This window comes from Lagopus muta, chromosome 2, assembly GCF_023343835.1.
Source record: "Lagopus muta isolate bLagMut1 chromosome 2, bLagMut1 primary, whole genome shotgun sequence".
Classification (NCBI taxonomy): Eukaryota; Metazoa; Chordata; class Aves; order Galliformes; family Phasianidae; genus Lagopus; species Lagopus muta.
The window spans coordinates 47939541-47959709 of NC_064434.1; the positions used below are offsets into that span (position 1 = coordinate 47939541).

The 20169-nt window shown below is 33.6% G+C and overlaps 1 protein-coding gene across 5 annotated transcripts in view; it reads right to left on the bottom strand.

Moving 5' to 3' along the window:
• The window catches only part of FAM184A (family with sequence similarity 184 member A), a 59508-nt gene that overhangs the window by 4727 nt on the left and 34612 nt on the right, over nucleotides 1-20169 (bottom strand). For 2 of the 5 annotated variants that reach the window (XM_048936523.1, XM_048936519.1), the window contains exons 10-17: nucleotides 17010-17051; nucleotides 12633-12845; nucleotides 11569-11722; nucleotides 8151-8278; nucleotides 5736-5920; nucleotides 5086-5232; nucleotides 2643-2760; nucleotides 1836-1940 (exon numbers count right to left, since the gene is read on the bottom strand). In XM_048936523.1, the coding sequence (XP_048792480.1) occupies nucleotides 1836-1940; nucleotides 2643-2760; nucleotides 5086-5232; nucleotides 5736-5920; nucleotides 8151-8278; nucleotides 11569-11722; nucleotides 12633-12845; nucleotides 17010-17051 (1092 nt within the window). The remainder of the gene's footprint in view (nucleotides 1-1835; nucleotides 1941-2642; nucleotides 2761-5085; nucleotides 5233-5735; nucleotides 5921-8150; nucleotides 8279-11568; nucleotides 11723-12632; nucleotides 12846-17009; nucleotides 17052-20169) is intronic. The other 3 variants (XM_048936520.1, XM_048936521.1, XM_048936522.1) reach the window with 3 other exon arrangements.

Below are 20169 nucleotides of genomic sequence, written 5' to 3' on the forward strand. Positions count from 1 at the left end.
TGATTTCAGTACCTGCCCTTCCAAAGCTGAGAGGTGAATGTGCTACTAGTATAGTGCAGTGGTGCATACCTTTGTAACGTAAAATTAAATATATATATTGAACAGAAGGCTATACTAGAAAAATAATCTTTTTTAATCACCGCAGTAGAAAACCACTAGCTGCAAAAGCTTAAACTAATTCTTCAGGCTGGAGAAGCAAGAAATAACAGCATCATAGGAAAACTGTTTAGTAAAACTAAAAGTAGTCAAATGTATGGAAAACAATTGCAAGGTATTATACAATGCAATTAAAACTGTGTGTAAACCACACTGTAGTTAAATCTGTGTGCTTCATAAGTGGCCTTATTTCTGCAAAATGTATTTATCTCTATAAGTGCTTTGAGAAACACTACAGATTATATCTTATTTTCTATAGAGCACACTACACTTCCAAAGCAGTCAAATCTGGAGTAAAACTGTGTGTATTGTTTCCATGAAGTTCATGCAAAGTATTACAAAACATCAGATTCAACAACATAATACTAAACAGATCCATTGCATGAATTTGAGAAACTCCAATACATACTGCAATGGTTGTAATTTTGCATTAAAGTGCAAAGCTTGCATTAATTAATAACTTATGGGTTTTTTTTATCATTACAAAGAGAGTGAAGTTTTCAGTTTCTCTTAATCATTCTCTGATAAACATAGTATGTGCCTTGATAAAGTAACATATTCCACAGATCATGAAATGAAAAACTAAAATGTTCTGGCATACAAGACTTTTTTAGAGTCTTAATTTTAAGTGATAGAAGCTTATGTTAAAAATACACGAATTATCACTATGGAAATCTGATGTTGAAGTACTTTTCCCAAGCACGTCAGATTTCACACAAAACACAAGCTTACATACTCAGTGATTAAATTTCACATCTTTATAAAGGAGTGGTTCAGACAAACTTACAAAAATTTCAAACAACTTTTCACACAACAACAAAGAATTCAAATTAGTTTGGACCTCGCAGAGACAATATCAAGACTACTAAATTCTTTTATGCAGGTATGCATAAAAGTTAGGTATCAGCAGATACCTACTTGCCAGAAGTGCTGGACTCCTGAAAAGTGTTGGAGAGCATTGACAGTTTATGGCAAAGCTTGTGCAGATGTGAAAATATGATGATCTGAAGTGAAACCATAAAGCTTAGCTAAATAACACAGCCTGATCTCTTAAATGACAGGGAGAGACCATCCTTTTAGAAAACCATAGAGACCATAAATAGAAATTATTCTATGCCAAATTAGGCATAGAAGTTGATTTCCATCTTCTGCTGCCCTTACAGTCCATACATAGTTTATCCCTCCAACTCTCTTTTTCCACTCAGTCTTATTCCATGTCCTTCTCATACTCTTTTTCTTCCTGTTTTTGCCCCTATTTCTTTTCTTTCATGTCCCCTTTCCCTTTCTAGCAACTTTCAATCCTGTGCCATCTGAAAAAAAAATTGCCTTTTCCAAAATAGCCAAGAAAAATGATGAAAAATAGAACTAATTTGAGATGTCACTGTTCTCTTCTATTACATGCTACATTTCTGCTCTCTGTAGCCTTTCTATCCCTTTTCTATTTTGATTTTACAGTTTTGCGAGGAGGAACTGTGTTTTATGTCATACATACATACATACACAAAAGAAAGAAATACCTGCACAAAAATCAGGAAAGACAAATGGACAATGATGTTCCTTGTTTTGAATTCGTCTTTAAATAAAGACCGATACATGCACACACACATTTCTTCTTTTTAGTATATGCTATCTTTAGATCTCTTATTTTTTACTTTAGCAATGAAGTCCATGGAACATACCTTCACCAATGGATTAATAACACCAACATTAGGGCTTGCATTAAACACTTTGTTGTAGTTAGTCTCCCTGTTAACTAGCTCCAGCTGATAGAACTTTTTGTCCTCCTAAAAAGAAGAACAAACATAAACTTCTTTTTATGCATTCTCAATCACTTAGTGGCCAAATCTGCCTATAAAGTGATTTCAAATAAATTTATGCTTATGTTTTTTTTAAAGAAACTCATACTTCTAAAAACTACATTTCATTATTATGTTAAAAATATTATTATATGTAAATATTAAATAATTTCTATTTATGCAGTTCTGTTGTATATGTTCTAATTGTGCAGTAGTAAAGATTCAGTATAAATTATTTGAACTTCCCAAATTCCTTCTTGCTTCTGAGTTAGAATCTAATGAGATTAATCTGAGCCAGGCTGCCAAGGTGTGACTTCAGGAAACTCAGTGCATCAAGAAATTGAATCTCTTACTAGATATTTCTTAGAACCCTCTCAGATAACTCACAGAAGAGACTATTTCTTGTATGGATTACATGGCTGGCTTCTTAGTCCAGGACTGCAGATAGGATAAGTCTGACCAAGGTCATACTGCAGTATTTTTTTGTAATAATGTATTATGTTTGATTGTGCAAAATTCTGTGTTTAATAAGTTTACTGTTATGAGACGGTGGAACGACAGGGACGATGTGTTAAAGAATACAAAAACAAGCTATCAGAATTGGTTCTTTAGATGCATTTTGAACACTTTGAATTAGATTAACATTTGTACTTATTCAGATATTGAACCAAGAGAGCATAAAAGTCTTACGATCAATTTCTTTATGAGTTGGTCCCGTTCTGCAATTAGGTCTTTCAGTTCTGAGATAAGCTGCAAGTCTTCTGGTCTTGATTCTCTGTTTTTATATTTTTCTTCCATTTCTTCTAAACTTTATAGGAAAAAAGAATACCCCCTTTAGCCTGATCAAGCGCTAAATGATGAGTGAATCATATCTTTCATTTATGCAAAAGAGAGTTCAAGTAAAAAAAAAATAGAAGAAGACATTTTTTACTTGAAGTAAATTAATTTCTGTGTTATCACTTAAGTTTTGGCTAGCTGAAAATAACAAAACCCAAAATCTTTCTACAGTAACTAAAATTTGGGGCAAAATTTTATAAACTTCACAACCTTTTCATGCAAGCAGTACTACTTGTTAGAAAAAAGGCCTCTTGGAAGCCAGACTGAAAAGAAGGCACTCACAGATAAAATGAAAAACGTGTACAGTACAACTACAGAACACATAACTGAGACTGGTTATTACACATGATACAGGAACAACATTGCATTATATTTAGTATTAATGAAAATTTTAAAAGCTGACAAGTGATTTGGTGAGGAAAAACCAAACAGTATGATTTTCTTTTAATAGATGACTACTTCAATAAAGTTGCATGCTTGTGATACTGAAGAAATACATAAATCTGGCACCATCTTCCTCAGTTCATGTGGAACGTACTGGGACAAAGATATCCAAGAGCAGTGAAGACTAACAGGTAACTAATTCCTCTCCCCAAAATCAACTTAATACCATTAGAGCTGAAATAAAGGAATGAGCTGTAAGAGAAAAGCAATAAAACCTGGATATTAGGATATCTGAACTAAAAGAAATGCCATGATTCTTAAAAAAATAAAAAATAAAATAGGAAACCCAAAATGCTTAGTGGTAAAGCATTAAAGGAGAGAAGTGAAATAAGCAGACTGAGAGACGAATTGCACAAGTAACTGCATAAATCTCCCTGTTTCTTCTTAAAGAACAAATTTCGAAGCACCTGATGATTTCAAATAGCTGCATGCATTTCTGAAACAAAGAATGTTCATAATGCTAAACATTGCTCTAAAGGAAACCACTATAATAGTAGTCTCACATACTCTGCATTCATGTAGTTCATGAACGTGTACCAAATTTCAGAAGACACTCAGATGAAAAAAAATGTTCCTGAGAAAAACCAATGAATTTAAGGTGTTCAGTCAGCTCAAACTTAATTCCACAAGACACACTGAAGTGACCATTTTTCAATTTAGATGGCTACTTTCTCCTCAGAAACAGCTTTGTAATTCTTTGATTTGCTTCTGAAAGCACAGTGCACATTAGATTATATTTATAACCTTCAAATAACCTGTACATAATTTGATGGGATTATGTAATCTCTTTATATAATACATTATGAATGTGGAAAAAAAAACCTTTTATTTGCAGAAAATGCATTTGACTCAGCATAACAAAAATATGCTCAGATGACTTAATTTTGGGACATACATTTTATGCTAGGTTAAGCTGTTGTATACAGATGCCCAGATTGTAACACAGTGATGCACAATTCACAGAACTGTGCATATGTGTACAAAGGAACAAGAAGCAGAACTTCATACAGTTTCTGAGTGCTCAGAGTGTTAAGACAGAATTAGATTAATTTATGCTTTACTGGCCATTATTAGTTGATATTTACGTAGAAAAGTTTTCTATCATATACTCGCAACCAATTACTTTCTCTACCATACATGTTGTGCTGCAAATCCACAGTCTCTCACTGACCACTTTTTTTTGGAAAGTTCTCAATGTCTTTTGGAGCCCTAACCAGAAATCTGAGGTTACAGACCAAATAGGTTACATCACAGACAGGGAAAAAGAATGAAGCATGTGGAAGACAAGAAGACTGACTAGACGACATATAACTACACCACTTCTCCTCAGACTTGGTCCAACCAAAGTGGCATTTTGTCTCAGAGGCACTCTTTAGTATTATGTAAAGATTGTATAATCAATTTCAGTAATTAATTTTCCCTATGTTAGCAAACCTGAAAATGTTTGTATCACTCACTTTGTATAATCACACTTAACTAATTACTACCGTGCTACTTTGTAAACTTGCCGAAGAAAAATTTGTACTCTCAAAAAAACATATATTAATGTTTGAAAGAAGCTCAAAACACTTGAAATCACATTTTACCCAACATTCTAAGAACTGCACAGACCTAATATTTTTCCTATTTCAATTTTTTTTTTTTGCTCAAATCATTAAAAATTGTCTTTGCTGAACTATCCTAAAGCTTGCAAGAATTGTGCCAACAAATGCAACATTAGGCCCCATATTTGAGTGAATTTTTTGCACCTCAGTACCTCTGCAACATCTTCAGTAACTCATTGACATCAGAATGAACTAACGTTGACTCAAACGCAGCTACATACAAACTTTTTTAATGCAACAAAACTTACGAAACTTGTAAAGCTGAATTAATTTCCTTGAGCAGCTCTTGGGTCTTATTAAAATCTGCCAGCATGCTTTGTTTCTCTCTGATGTGATCTGCTGTCAAGACATCCAGCTCTTTCTCATGTTTCTTGCTTAAATCTTGCTCATGCATCCTGTTTAATTTATTTTTTGTTAAAAAAAGAATTATTCTAAAATCAGACTGCTTTGTTCATCACAATTTTCTGCCACTCTTAATGGCTTTTACACAATACCAGGCAACACAGAAAGGAATTACTGATTCATCAAAACCCACTACTTACTGTCCTCCAATCTCCTAGCTTATTTCATTGAAAATGCATCTCCTTTAATGCTTTTTAAAATAAACAAACATAATGAATTAAAAAAACAACAGCCGGACAACAACAACAAAAACACTTAAAGTGGACTATTACTAAAATGCACCAAAATGCTTTACTGAAATGCAGCTTAACTGTATGGCAATATTTCCTAACCGTACCAGTACTGGGCATAGCCTTTCTGAATGAAAAATGACAATAAATATCATCACTTGATTAAAATGATAAATTAAAAGCCGCAAATGGTGATGTGTCTTACAGATAACAATACATTAGACAATGACAATACACGTTTCAGTTTGGAATGGAAAAAATCATACCTGATCTGTTGGTTAGATTCACTGCGTATTCTAAGGACTTCTTTTCCTTTAAACTCTAGTTCCTTGGTCAATGCACTTATATTGTCATGAAGATGCAGAATCTCTTTGTCCAGTTCAGCTATATGATGGTCTCGATGTCTCAGTTCATCTTGTAGATCTGATATTCGGCACAAAAATTCTTTCTCCTGTAAGTAGCAGCAGCAAAAAGTATAGAGTTGCCTCTCAGAAGCACAACCCTTGTTTGTGGAAGATAATAGCTGACCAGAATTTTCCATACAACACTTAATTCTTTGCTATTGCATGCAAGCACAACTAATGAAGAAATCAAAATTAGACAACATAAAAAACTGCTCTATGAGAGAATTTTAAAAACTGTAATTGCCACTAAAGTTTGTGTTCATTACATTTTCCTTTTGCCCATGCACACAACAAAAACAAATATAACTAAGAATGACAGGGCTGGCATTTGGCAATTTCTACCTCTACAGCATATGATATGGGTAAAATCATAACTGATTTTCTCTTTACAAAGCCATACAGAAGAAAAAAATAGCATAAGATGTGTGCCCTCTGCCAATGAAAACAATGATTCAGAAATTTAATATCTAATATATAAATACAAGAGTCATAAATATTTCACAGCTCAATACATGCCAAATTACCCATCTAGGTAAAATACTTGCCTAGACATAAAATGTGCATTGGTACGTGTTTGTTTTTTTGGTGCAAAATATCACTTCTACATAATGTAATATTTACATTGTGTCCAATAAATCAATAAAAGTCATTATTTTTACACAACAAAATTCCTATACAGCTAACATCTGAGAAGCTCATCTAGATCCTATCCCAATGGTTTTGACAGTGATTCTTCTCAGTGTAGAAACAATCTGTAGTAACATTAATTTTTTTTAGGGTTTCTCATTTCCATCCATTTCACTTCTTAGTTTCACAGTAATTAAGCACCATATCGTTTGTAAAGATAGAAAAGCTGAGGAGATTTCAAAGCAGTTTCATGCCTAATTTTGTTTTGTGCCTTCACACATCCAGGAAATACAAATATATCCCAATGCACAAATTTTACTCTATATCCTTAAAGATAACTCTCTTTCTTCCTACAAAAAGACTATATGAAAGTTACAAGAAAAGGCAGTGGAAAAGTTATGTCCTTTTTTGACTTCCATGTATCTAGTGCAGCTCTGATCCTGTAAACTGATGGGCAACTCAACACATTAAAACACAACTGGTTGCTTTGTCCTCAGTACAACTAAAGCATGTTCTTAGCAGCTTGCTGTACTGAGGTTGAAAATACTAGGATTTGGTTGGATCAAACACGTGCTCTTGAACTTCACTTTGTTTCTTAGACATTTAGGTGTCTCAAGGTTTAAACACAGTATACTGAAATTACATCCTACTAAACCCTCAATGTTTTCTTTCATGGCTGACAGCACTACATTTTTGTCTGTGGTGCTCATGCATTAAAATGCATGGGGAAGAAGAAAAAAATAAAAGGCTCACCCTTGAGCATCTTTGTTTGTCTATGCAACTAAAACTGCTTCCTATAACAACGTACTTCTCAAAGCACGACACATCTCTGGTACTGGGCTATTGGGAAATAAATTCTGAAATGCCTATTCTGTATTCATATAAAGAAGTGACATTTTTGCTTTGTTATTTTCAGGAATCTGCCTTCTTTTCAATACTGATGAAGCTGAATTTTAATTACGAGTGGAAAAAACTGATTTCTGCACAAAGTAAAAAAAGGAACAGATAGAAGCGAAGGAATTAGTTTGCTGCTGATAGCAATGGTAGCCCATAATGGATTTCAGGTTTTAGTTTTTATATAAGAAACAAGTTGGAAGCAGTTAGGTTTCTTAAGAAGCTAATTTATCTTTTCCAAGTTGGCTCCTGAAAATAAAAAATATTTTAAGTTCGAATTAATTGTTTGGCTTTAAGTCTTAACCATAGGCTTTAACCAATGTCTTAACCACTGGCTTTAAGTCTTAACCATATCGTTCATATCACTTTAACTTCTTAACCACATCACTAGTTAGGAGAGAGAAATAGCTTTTCCTTTTTAAGTCCTGCTGGCTGCTGAGGAAGAGTAGAATTTTGTGAGAATCTGTACTTTCCTCCCAAGGAAATTCAGTGTGCTCTCAGATGGCTGCACAACTCTAAAAGGAAACTGCCCTGATACAGCAACCTTTATGAGGCTTCTATCTAAGTTTGTTGTAAGAAAAAGCTATGCAAGAAAGTTCAGGTGAACAAGTAGGGATGCATTACCTGCTGGTTGGTGCGGACTGACTCTGAAAGATTAAATTCCACCTTACATTTCACAAGTTACGGCCTCCAGCTAATAGATAAACAAATACCAATTATATGGTTTTATCAAAAATTGGCGTTAGTGCCTCCTACCTGTCGTCTGCCAAGTTCTATGCTTCTTTCAAGTTCCATTTTAGCAGCTACCAGTTCCTGCTGATGGTTGTGCCTCAGTTGGTCAATTGCTGCCGCATGTTGGTGATTTAGCTCTGAGCGCAAGGAAGCTAGTTACCATGAAAAAAAAAATGTTTATTTTGCAAACGTTATTTGTTAATTAACAGTAACAGTCAAGCTATTTCAAGTACTGCTGCTAACCTAACATACACTCCTTATGTTAGCCACGTGAAATTTCTGTTGAACAGGTTGAACTCACTTGAGCTCTGCAACCAAAGTTTTAGACAGATTTATTTGGTACTAAAATACAAGTTATTAGAAGATATCTTAGAATTACGAGTTCCCTATCTCTCAAAAGATGGTAGGTTGTCTATTGATCTCCAAGAGCATGGCCTATGATGCAAAATATTTATGGCCAGAACTGAAAACAGGACCTACTTTTCCAAATGCAAATACTTGTGTATTTGCTGTTACTTCGGCATAGGTAACAGAACAATCATTCTTCTTTGCATATGGATTTTATTATGTACATGCTCAAGCACCTAGACCTACAGATATTGAAAGCTCCTGTAAAAGGAAGCTTGTAAGATCTTTTTAAAGAGCAAGTGCCCAAATAAGATCTATAATGAAATCTTATTTGTACACTATTGTCACTATTTGCTTTGTTCTGATACTTTAATACAGGTTTGTCAGGATTAAAACAGAAAAATCTAACTGGAGAAGAGTCTATTTGCCATCACTGACATTGCATACATAAGATTATTAACAATTTCTTCATTAACAATTTTCAGATGTCATTTACTTTCGTGCTCCATATTCCTTGTAATTAATTTATATCTTTTAGATATTTCGTGATGACAGAATATTTTTTTATACCTTAGTAATTACTCTGCACTTCTTTTTGTATCTCCAGTGTTCTTGTTTACCAGACATTGTTATCTGGATTTTTCACTGTCATGGATTAAACCAGATGAAGAGAGAGATTTAGGATTTCTTTTTCTGGATTTTAAGAGAATTATTTTCTCTATCTTAGTGACATCCATGGCTAGATACATGCTAAGCTTTTACTGTCAATCAGAAGCAAGGATGAAATGTTATTTTTCAGCAGTAATGCTTGCCTTTCTAATTATTTATTGTTCTGCTTCAGAAAAAATCTCTTTGCCTCAGCTTCCTCTGCCCTGTGCAGAATTTGGATATAATCCTCAACTCAAATCTTCTCACTCAATTCACATATTTTTGAAATGCCTATATTTATAAAATTCCCACATTTATTAAATTTGCACTTTGCTGGTAAGATACACATCGATTGCCTTTTAAAGCATTTTGTGACTCTCTGCTTACTTAACAGAAAACCCAAGAAACTCAAGCACTTGTTATGGTTCTTAAACAGATCAGTTACTATGATAATATTAACGTGTCTATTACATATGAACTAAATTCAGTTGGGGCCTATAAGATTTAATTGCTGTTTTGTTAGTCATCATCAACTCACTTAAATTAATTCTACCGGTTTCAGTGGGCTCTGAAATAAGCCCCCATATAATAAACAGTTACTAACATAACGCTGAAGTCAGATTCAGGAAGAATTTAGAGCAAAGATTCCTTTATTTAGTTTACACCTCTATTCTCAACAGTAAAGTTCTACCTATACAAACTCAGCCGAATGGGAAGCACAGTTCACAGACATGCTGATGGGGCATCCCTGGAGCTGTTCAAGGCCCCAGGCAACCTGATCTTGTACTTCATCTAGTGCTTGGTAAATGAAGTGGAAAAGATGCTGAACTAGTAAAAGATGACAGATTTCTGGCAACGAAGACAAGCTCACCTGGCAGGAGTGAAATTTTATGCTGATGTGCATTGTACAAGATAAGATTTTCATTTCTCAGAGGAGAATTGTTTGTACCTAGCCACAAACAAACAAAGAAACAAAAAAACAAACAAAAAAACCCCACAGCATTCCCACTGATAACTGATTGACACATTACACTGACAGAGAAAGCTGGCATTAGACAGAAAACAGTGAAATCAGAGGCCTTCAAAAAATGTATCTTTCTACATATATTATTTTACAGCTTATATATCCTGCTTTTGGCTGATGTTGAGAAATAAAAAAAATAAATAAATCTACGCATGCATTTCATGCAGTTATTTTTTCTCTGCAGTGTTTCTAAAATTTTATTTTTCCTTCTTGTGTGAAAAGGAAAATCATTTCTGTACACTTATCTCCTATTTGCAGTGATGCCATTTTTTCTTTTTCACACCTTGTCATTTCTATGTCCAGACTACTAAAATGTCATAGCAGATATGATCTTCGTCTTCTCTTCCATGTTTCCTACCTTGCACAGGAGTCTTTTTGTCTTTCATATTGATGCTCAGTATCATGCCCTCTTTTCTACTTTCATGAAATTTCTTCCCACATTTTTCCACCGTCTCCATTTTATGTTATACCACCATTTGAATCTTCACATCTCATAGACATCTATTTTCCTCCATAAAACCTTTCTTACATGTGAAACTCCTAAAGTCTGTCCAGAACATCTTCCTTGCCACATTCTAATTCCTTTCCAAAACTGATTTGTGCTGCTTTGTTAGCAGAAAAAGTGTGCATGCATGTGTGTGTGGCAGGAGAGACTCCCTAAATCATAAATCTAGCAAAAAAAATCCAAAACTGCACAGAGGTATTCAAGTGCTGTGGAGTAAAAAGTATGGTACTTTTCATTATCTTATTACATTATCATCTATGTACATCTATCTTGCATATGTTGAGACTGTGTTCAAACAACTTGCTTGTGAAATCCCTGTTTCATTTCTGGAACAAAAAATAGCATTTCATCTACATTATTGAGAAAATAAACAAGGAACAAGCACTGTTTTCCTATGGTTTTGTCTTATTTATTGCTTCATATTCCTTAAACTGGCTGAAGCATTGCATCCTTCCAAGCACAGTTCAGTTTCTTCCTGCAGTACAAAATACAATCTAATTTCAAATTCAAGTATCAATGAAATCACTAATCAGTGTATTGCCCAAGTATTTCTTTACTTCAGAGATGGTGTGTTAGGGTTCATACTCCTAAAAATCAGCGCACACAGAAATCCAAGCAACTACCCTGTCATTTCATTCTTTAATTTTCCAAAAAATACATTATGAAATTCACTTGCTTAATCCTTAAAAATAAAAATAAAAATTAACAGCAAGACATTCAAAAGTGAACAAGTTTGACTTACCTGTTAGAGCTTATACTGATTTTAAGAGGAACTACATCAAAACTGAATGGCACTACAGCGATATTACGTACATTTATATACAGGTAGGTCTGTGCACGCATGTGCATGAGTAAATATTTATAAAAGTAGAAGTAATGTTTTCAGATCCAACTTCAAGTTTGAAAAAAAAGTGTACCTAACATAGCTTTTCCTTCATCCTCCAGCTCAAATCGCAGAGTCTGAAGTTCCTGTTCCATCTCCAATTTGAAACCTTCCATGGCTTGTTTGTGTGTTTCTTTCAGTGCCTGAAGTTCTTCTGAATGCTTTTGTTGTAAACGTTCTTCTAATTCCTACAATATCCAAGTGGTCAAAATTAATTCTAGAGTAGCCTTGGGAATTATAAAATATTAGATAATAAATTAACAAATAGTGTCATACTCTAGAAACTATTAAAAAAGAGGCACTGATGTTGCTCATAGTATCTTCTCTCACTAAGTTATCCAGCATTGGGTGCAAACAGCTAGGAAATTCAATGTGAAGGTACACTCCAGATCAGAACTTAAAAAATAAAAAAGATGTACACACTATTAAGCACTATGCTCTGTATTCTATATTTTCATTGTGCTAGAACTTGTGTTAACTGCTTTGCAACTTGAAAGATAATTTTCTTCTCCATTTCTTTTTAAAACCTTCATGTAAACAAAATATCTGAGGTGTGACATTGTTCTGAAGTGAAATTACTTTCCGAGTTGCAAAACTGTTCACCCCATTTGCAACACAATGAAAATATAGAATACATTACAAAATGAGTCAATCATCAGGAAATGCCAGAAAGCACATATAGAATTTAATAAATATGAGATAAAAATAAACCCCTTTTAAATCAAACCTAGAATATAATAGATGACAGTCTCAAATTACTGTTAAGAAATGTGTGTGCAGGTAATAATTATACATTAACACACGCTTATACTATAAATACACATAATAGTGAGTGCATACATAAATATGTGCATTTATATAACTACCAACAAGCTGCTAGAGTATAAAGCAAGATGTGAAATAATGCCAGTATTAAAGATGACTGTCAATATGTTCTAATCAGATCTAGCAGGACAATAATGTTACTGTAAGACTCATCATCTGAAAATAAAATTTAGTAATTATGAAAATACTTTTCCTTACTAATTTTCCATTTGTATCTAAGTTGCTAAATTGGCAACATTTTCTACATAGTAAGGAATATCCATATTAACATGCCTTTTGTTCTTGCTCTTTTGTTTCTTCCATATTTTGAAAAGCAAGGATGTGAGCTTCCTGAAGTGACTTATGCCTTTGCTGATGCTCTTCTTCTAATTCCTGGATCTCCTGAGTCAGCCTCTGACGCTCCTGACTGAACTGGGCTTGCAGCTGTTGTAAAGAGCTTTGTGACTGGGAAAGCTGCATCTCCAGATTCTGCTTGAGCAAGGAGATCTAATCCACAGAACAGCAAATATTGATTAGTTATTAAAATTAAACTAAAATAAATAAACAAAAAATAAGTAAGAAAACACTTAGTTAACCAGAATATTAACTACAAGGGGCAAGCAGTCATCCACTGGATTTCTTGTTTAAGTTATATGTCAGGGATATAACCATTACATTACAGGTAGCTCCGTAAGGGTTACCAGATTGATATACTGATACTACTGTAAAACCTATAGCACAATTGTTCATGGCCAAATTATTGAAATTTAATTCTAAGTTTTGTATAAAGATCAATAAAAACGACACTATCAAGGTCTTCAATGAAGTGTCTGATTGTTAGAATAAGCTACGCTTCATATCAAGACTACATTAATTCTGTATGGAAAATCCTGCAGTTCATAAAGGAGTATAGTTTGTGACATATAGATTGATAGATTTAATTTAATTTTTAAAATGTTTTTATATGGTACGGTCTTATTTTATTGGTCTCTTTTTGATTTTAAGAGACATGGTGGCTTAGGACTCTACATGACAAGTGAAATACTGCAACTTGATGGATGCCTTTTCTATTGTTAGCTCAGCAGTATAATAGTAATGATTTTTTCTGCTGTTTTTTTAACACTGAAGCAGTCTGAGTCAGAAATACTCATTTTCTTACATGAGTAGTACAAATTATTATTGAAAATGATGCTTTTCTCTGAACAAGAATCTTAATACATTATAGCACACAGTGCTCTTTGAAAAAGTCTCATTTTCTTTTATGTAGTATTTTTACACTCTGTTCTTCCCATCAAGAGCATCTTCTCAGACTGAAAATAGTAAAATCTATCTTCTTCAGAAGCAAACAAGAAAGATATATCCTCAAATCCTGAAAACAAAATTTTACTAAAAGTGAATTTTGTTGCAGTGACTCAAAGGAAGGGAAAATAAAATTGTCACATGACAAAGAATTTGAATTGGTAAGGATTTTTTTCAAGCCTCAGAGTTATGTCAAATTTATTACAAATGAAAAGTATGATAGTGTCATTTGAATCAATGTATCTTACTTATCTTTATCTTTTGAAAAATTAATAAAGACATTGCAAATCAATTTATTGATTTACAGAACATTAAAATTCACCAATTAACAAAAATTTAATAGCATATCAGGGACAACTTGCAGCATGAGCATTGTTGAACATGTTTTTTTTAGAAGGCAACAGCTTAAGCATGTTTAGAAGCAAGAAGCTATATTTAAAGTAAAATTAGCAATAAAGTAAAACACGCAAATTAATTTGAATGAAACAACCACAGCTACTTGCACTTCAAATTCCTCAGGTTTTTGTATCTGGTTATATATACACACTGGCTTCCATGTATACTATATCAGTAGTATTTTACTTCAGACAACTTTGAGGGAAATTAAATATAAGTGAAGGAATATAGTGGAGGTTGATACTGCATTCTGGAATCTGAACTATACATGCAAAACCTTTTACTGAGTATATTAAATATAAATCACACACAAATTGTAAGCCAGAGGTTTTTCTAATCTACTATTCTCCATCCAGAAACATCCAGCCCTAGTTAATCAGGGAAAAATATAAGGCCATGAAATACATGTAGGTATCTTGACTACAAAGTCTACCACTATTCCTCATTATTTCTTAAACCCAAATAAGTGCTTTTTAGACAAATTCCTTCCTATCCTAAAAAACTCTGTAGAAGCTGCTAACTTGCCATCTTACTTTACATAAAACTGCAAAAGAAAGTATATTGAACATCAGTAAAATTTGTCTGGTTATCTAACTTTACCGCAGCAACACTGAATTTAATTCCCATCTTTCAGCCTGTTTCTTATTTATGCAGAAACTCTCCTTCTATGTCATGGAGTTCTAATTTGATCAAAAGCCTCATCACTTCTCAGCTGACTCCTTGCAGTGCACTCCTGGTCAGACAAGCCAATAATGCAACTACATATCTTCAACTCTAGAGCTTCACTCTGCTGATGTGGTTCAATCTGCACCACATCCCTGCCTGCATGGCCTACTATGAATTTTTACATATGCATCATAGCTCAGTATTGCAATGGGCTACTGATTTCTCTCCTTCTCCAGAGCAAACAGAATAATATCTCCCTTATCTAAACTCTTCCTTGACTTCTTCACATTCCTATCTATTCCTACTCATAAAATATTAAATATCTCTTTCCCCACCTTTCTGCAACCTCATACCTATCTGGCCTATCTGGCCTTGCCTTGTCTTTATTTCCTCTTTCTCCACAACACTACACCTAGCAGAACTTGCACCCTATCTAGAGGTCTGCTTTTCCCTTTTGCCATGAAGTAACTTCTGTGCTTATTTAGATTACCTCTAACCCTATTTAACCACTACCATAGACTCTCAGGAATTTTTTATTTCTTTGTTCTCATAAGATCACTATTACAACTTGGTCCTAGCTCATCTACTTCTCATTTTCAATTAATTCAATATGCTAGTATCTCTACCCTGCCTCTTTTCTTCCTTTACTCTTCTTTCTAACTCCATTTTCAGAATCATGGGAATGAGCAGTAAGGATAGGACAGTTAAGAGATTATTCAGTCCAATTTAGCACTAGTTGGGAACTTTACATACAAATTACTGTTCAAAAACCCTACACAAAGAAAATCCAACCATTTTCACTCAGATAATCTTCCTCTGAGTGGCTGTGACAGAAACACTGAAATACTAGACAGACATTATGTGCACTCATATTGCTTTCACCACATATCTGTCCCTTTCATGATCGCAAAAACAGAGAATCTTAGGGACTGGAAGGGACCTGTAGAGATCATTGATTCCAACCCCCTGCCAAAGCAGGCTCCCTACAGCAAGCTGCACAGGTAGGCATCCAGACAGGTCTTGAATATCTGCAGGGAAGGAGATTCCACAACCTCTCTGGGCAGCCTGTTCCAGTACTCTGTCACCCCTCACTGTGAAGAATTTCTTTCGCATATTGGTGTGGAACTTCCTATGCTCCTTTTTATGGCCATATGATGGCTACGAGGAGGTATAATTCTATGGGAAGTCCTGCTCAGTCCTGCAGAACCTCAGTAATACAAAAATGGCACTCTAAAAAGCCTTTCATGGTAACATTCAAATGGAATGGACTACAATTTGATATCTTAGTCAAATTTGTATGGGTTTTTAATGAAGATGACAAAAATAAACATGTTTTTGCTTGAAATTAAATCTCTCTCTTACATAGGTCCCTGATCCATAACTCTTACTGCAACATTTATTAACCTTTTAAGCAAGGAAAGTCATTTCTTTATTGGAAATGTATGAAACAGTTTAAATGAGATGTCTGGTAGAAGTATGACATCTGGCTGGGAAGCCATTTTAGAAGAACATCCTTCCCAAGAAGGGTTTGGACTTTCATCAGATTAAAATGACTGCAAAAATAAGTTAATCTCTGGGGAAGTCTATCTGTGCCAGTAGACTATACAATAAATTTAGGACAACAAGGTTTAAGTGACTAACAACCAACTCAGATTAGCCTACAATTCTAGTACAACATGTTTGTTTTTTTTTAAAAAGAGTTATTTTAAGAAGAGTACATCATTTTACTTGTTATTTTGGATATACATATACTAATGTGCTTAATATTTTTAAATATCAGTGTGTCTCTTTGCATGTCTACATATTTTTGTCTAGAAGATTCAAAAGAAAATTGAACATTATTCTCTAAATTTTCCACACTTTCATCTAAGGTTTTCAGCATATTAAAAATATTGTTAAGAATTTAAGAAATAAAAATAGAAAGAAATAATATAAGAATATTCTGGCTATGTTTATAACTTGCACTGCAAAACTGCAAATTATAATACATCAATCTCATGCTTTGCAGAAAGCTCTGCTATACACATTTGCACTGCCCACAAGCTTGCTTGCGTTAATGATGACACAAAAAATGTTGCTTATGTTATGAGCACATATATGATATTTGATGTCCAGTGATACATACGTTTACACAGATGGCATGGATGCAGAACACAAGCTTTTGATGTCTAGCAGCAAACATGTTCTCCTCTCCAAAATTATTAAATAATGTATTTCACAAGCTAAAAGCTTTAAAGCAATAATACAAGATATGCAAATTCATTAGTGCAAACATGCCCTATTTACAAGTTGTAAGTGCAAATCACTTACATTGCTGATAGATTTATGCAAAGCTTCACCGAGACAGTGCCGCTATGAAGAAAAGATCACAGGAATAAAGGGAAACATTCAGAAATCAACTAAGTAAAAGAAAAAGGGATAAGGAAGGGAGAGTAAAATATAGAATATTAATTATAGTGTGACCAGGGAAAAATAAATTGAAAACTATTTGGAAAAAGTTTAAATGAGTAAGTTGCCTTGACTTCACATACGAAGTACTGAATATATAACAAAATGAAGTATTTTCCTCTGTTATTGTATGAACATATAGCACAGCATTAACTCTTCAACATAACAGTACATTATACTTCTGTATTATTCAACATTTTGGAAATTGACCAATGTTTTCTCCTTTATGGAAAATAATTCTGGGAAGAAACCATTAAGTACATCAATTTACATTACTGTTAGAAAATGTAATATATTATAGTTAAGGATTCAACCAACGGTGAACTGTCTCTCTGAAATCATAAGCATATTAAGTGTAATATTAAAGATCAGATTTCACTGCTAAAAGACAGAAAACTACTTTAGTCTGCAATGAAAACATACTACTATTAAAAAAAGTTAGATTGAGATGGGTAAATAGAAGATTTTTTTAAAATCCTAGAGGAAAATGACTTACTGTCCACCACCTATGACCAGCTTACATTGATGCTGATTACTAATGAAAAACAAAAATACAAATAGATCACCAATTAGATGTTCTATATGTAGTATTACTGATAATATGAATCATATGCATCTTTCATAAGTAAGCATACATAATTGCTTGTGTGTTTATACATAAACATGAATTATGTAGATAGGCACATATGCACAGTGGAATCATCTTAGTTGAATTAGTGGAATAATTTTAAATCCAGCATGACCAATTTCCCTTTCGGCCAGTCAAGAAGACTGCTTTCGCAATGGGACAGCAGGTATTTTTACAGTATTTTTACACCAGCTTGGAAGACTAGGCTTGGGAACTTTTAGATAATACTTTGTCCAGATACAAAAAGAAGAAAATAATTTCCCTTTCTTGAATCTACAAATTGGAATAACTGAGAAAAACATAATAGTGGAGAATACACTGTTACTTTATTAAAATTGTAGAAGAGTGACCTGCAACTATTTTCTAATCAAGTCTAGACTACTCTTGTGTCCACCAGGAAGCATCATACTCCAGTACACAAAAGAATGCAATAGCTCAGATTTCAACAAATAATGTTACTAGTGCCAATCTGAATAGATCTAACAATTTTTCTATTCTGTTTTGTTCAGGTTAGAAACTCTTAGGAGCAGGAATTAATCTTTACTAATTAAAACATTCAGTTTCCAAAACATTTAGGACTTAATTTTGACTGACTCATCAAGGCACTACTGTAGAAAGGTTACTAGAGTACTATATTAAAAATAAATTGCAAGTAAAAATATCTTTTTGAAGTCTATTTTGAGTTCTATAAATAAGAACATACAAAAAGAACTGAAGAAAGCAAGAATTGCCCCTGCTGCTCACAGAATATCAGATTTCTTTAATCAAGAAAGAAACTTGTTTTGCTGACAAAATGGCCTTATAACAGAACATCTCAGGTTAACCATTTTAATGCATGTGATGACCAAGTTTCTAAGTCTTAGGTCTGGAAACAGATGGAATAAAAACGAATTTTTGGTGAAAGTTTTGGAGTAAAACTCTCCAGTTAAGTTCAATACTTAAATTTGTCACATACTTGCTTACTGAAATGAACAGTCACTGATCTCCCATGATGACTGTTTCAGAGCAATCATACTGTAGCACTTTCTTCAAGAAGGAAACTTTATTGCACCACTAACATTTCCATTTTAATTCAGTTGTACTATTTCTTGCAAGACATCAGTTTACTGGATGTGTGGAAGTTCTCACATTTCATTGCTTCTATTCGCTAAAAATTACCTTTAACCACATTACAGAGGCTTAACACTCAACATCAGTCTTCACGTTATTCAAAGATGAGTTATATAACTCTTTCTCACTGTACTGACTACAGACATTTTGGTGTCAATTCGTGTCAAGATCTGACTATAGTATGTAATTTACTGAGTTTTCAAAAATGCTGCCAGCAACAGCTGTTGCTGTACTAATGCCTAACTTGATCTGTTTTATCAAAATAGATCAAGATTACCGTATCTATACATTGTTCTAAGAATGACCTCTGATAAATGCTGCTAACCTTTCTGAAGAGGAAAACCTGTGTGCATCCACCTGGTATTAGTAAAAAAAAAAAAACAACCTACTTTGTCTACTGAAGAAGATAAATGGACTTTTGGCATAAGTCCATTTTATCCAACTATAAATGATAATGGTAATAAATATTACTCCTAGTGTCTGCTTTTTTCACTGTTTTCGAGCCTATGCAAAAGCTATTTCAGCACTGGGCTTGAAGGGATCATGAAGATGTTTACCAATACTCTGCAAATACATGATCAGTTATCTTCTAGAGCAAACATTAAGCTATGAGTAATGCTTTAAACTAGACTGTTGCCAGAGTCTTGGCCTTACATTGAGGGAAAGACCTATATTGTTACAAAGTCAAAATTTTATCTGGGAAACGGTATTATTGCTGGATTTGGTTTAGATTTCTGTTACCAGTTTTTGAAGTGTAAATGCCAAGTATCAAATTAAATTCTTTTCTTACTCATGCATTGTTAATTACATTCTGTACTAAGAATTTAATGTTCTTTTCATCCACTGATGGTAGAATTAAAAAGTCTTTTAGTCACCTCCAGATTTACTAACTCAATTCCAAACAAAAACTGATAATGTTTCATTCCAATTAAAAGTTTATGATAAGACAAATTTATTTGGAGATGATGGCATCACTGTTTCAAGCATCAAACTAGATGTGTTTTTTAATTTAATTAAACACAGCATCATGGCAGACGAAATTAAATGGTGCCCAAAAGAGAGATTAAAATGAATTCCACTAACACATTGGTTTTAAAACAGAGGAACAAAGTTAACATCTATTAGTATTCCTACTGCATCCCAGTGAAAATACTTTGAAAATTCTTGATTTGTTCTGGGACTGTTTGGTCTACATCATATCTCTTAATTTTACATTGTCTATAATGAATTTCCTACATTAAATTCAGAATCTTTTAAACAAAGAACAAAATAAACACCATAGCT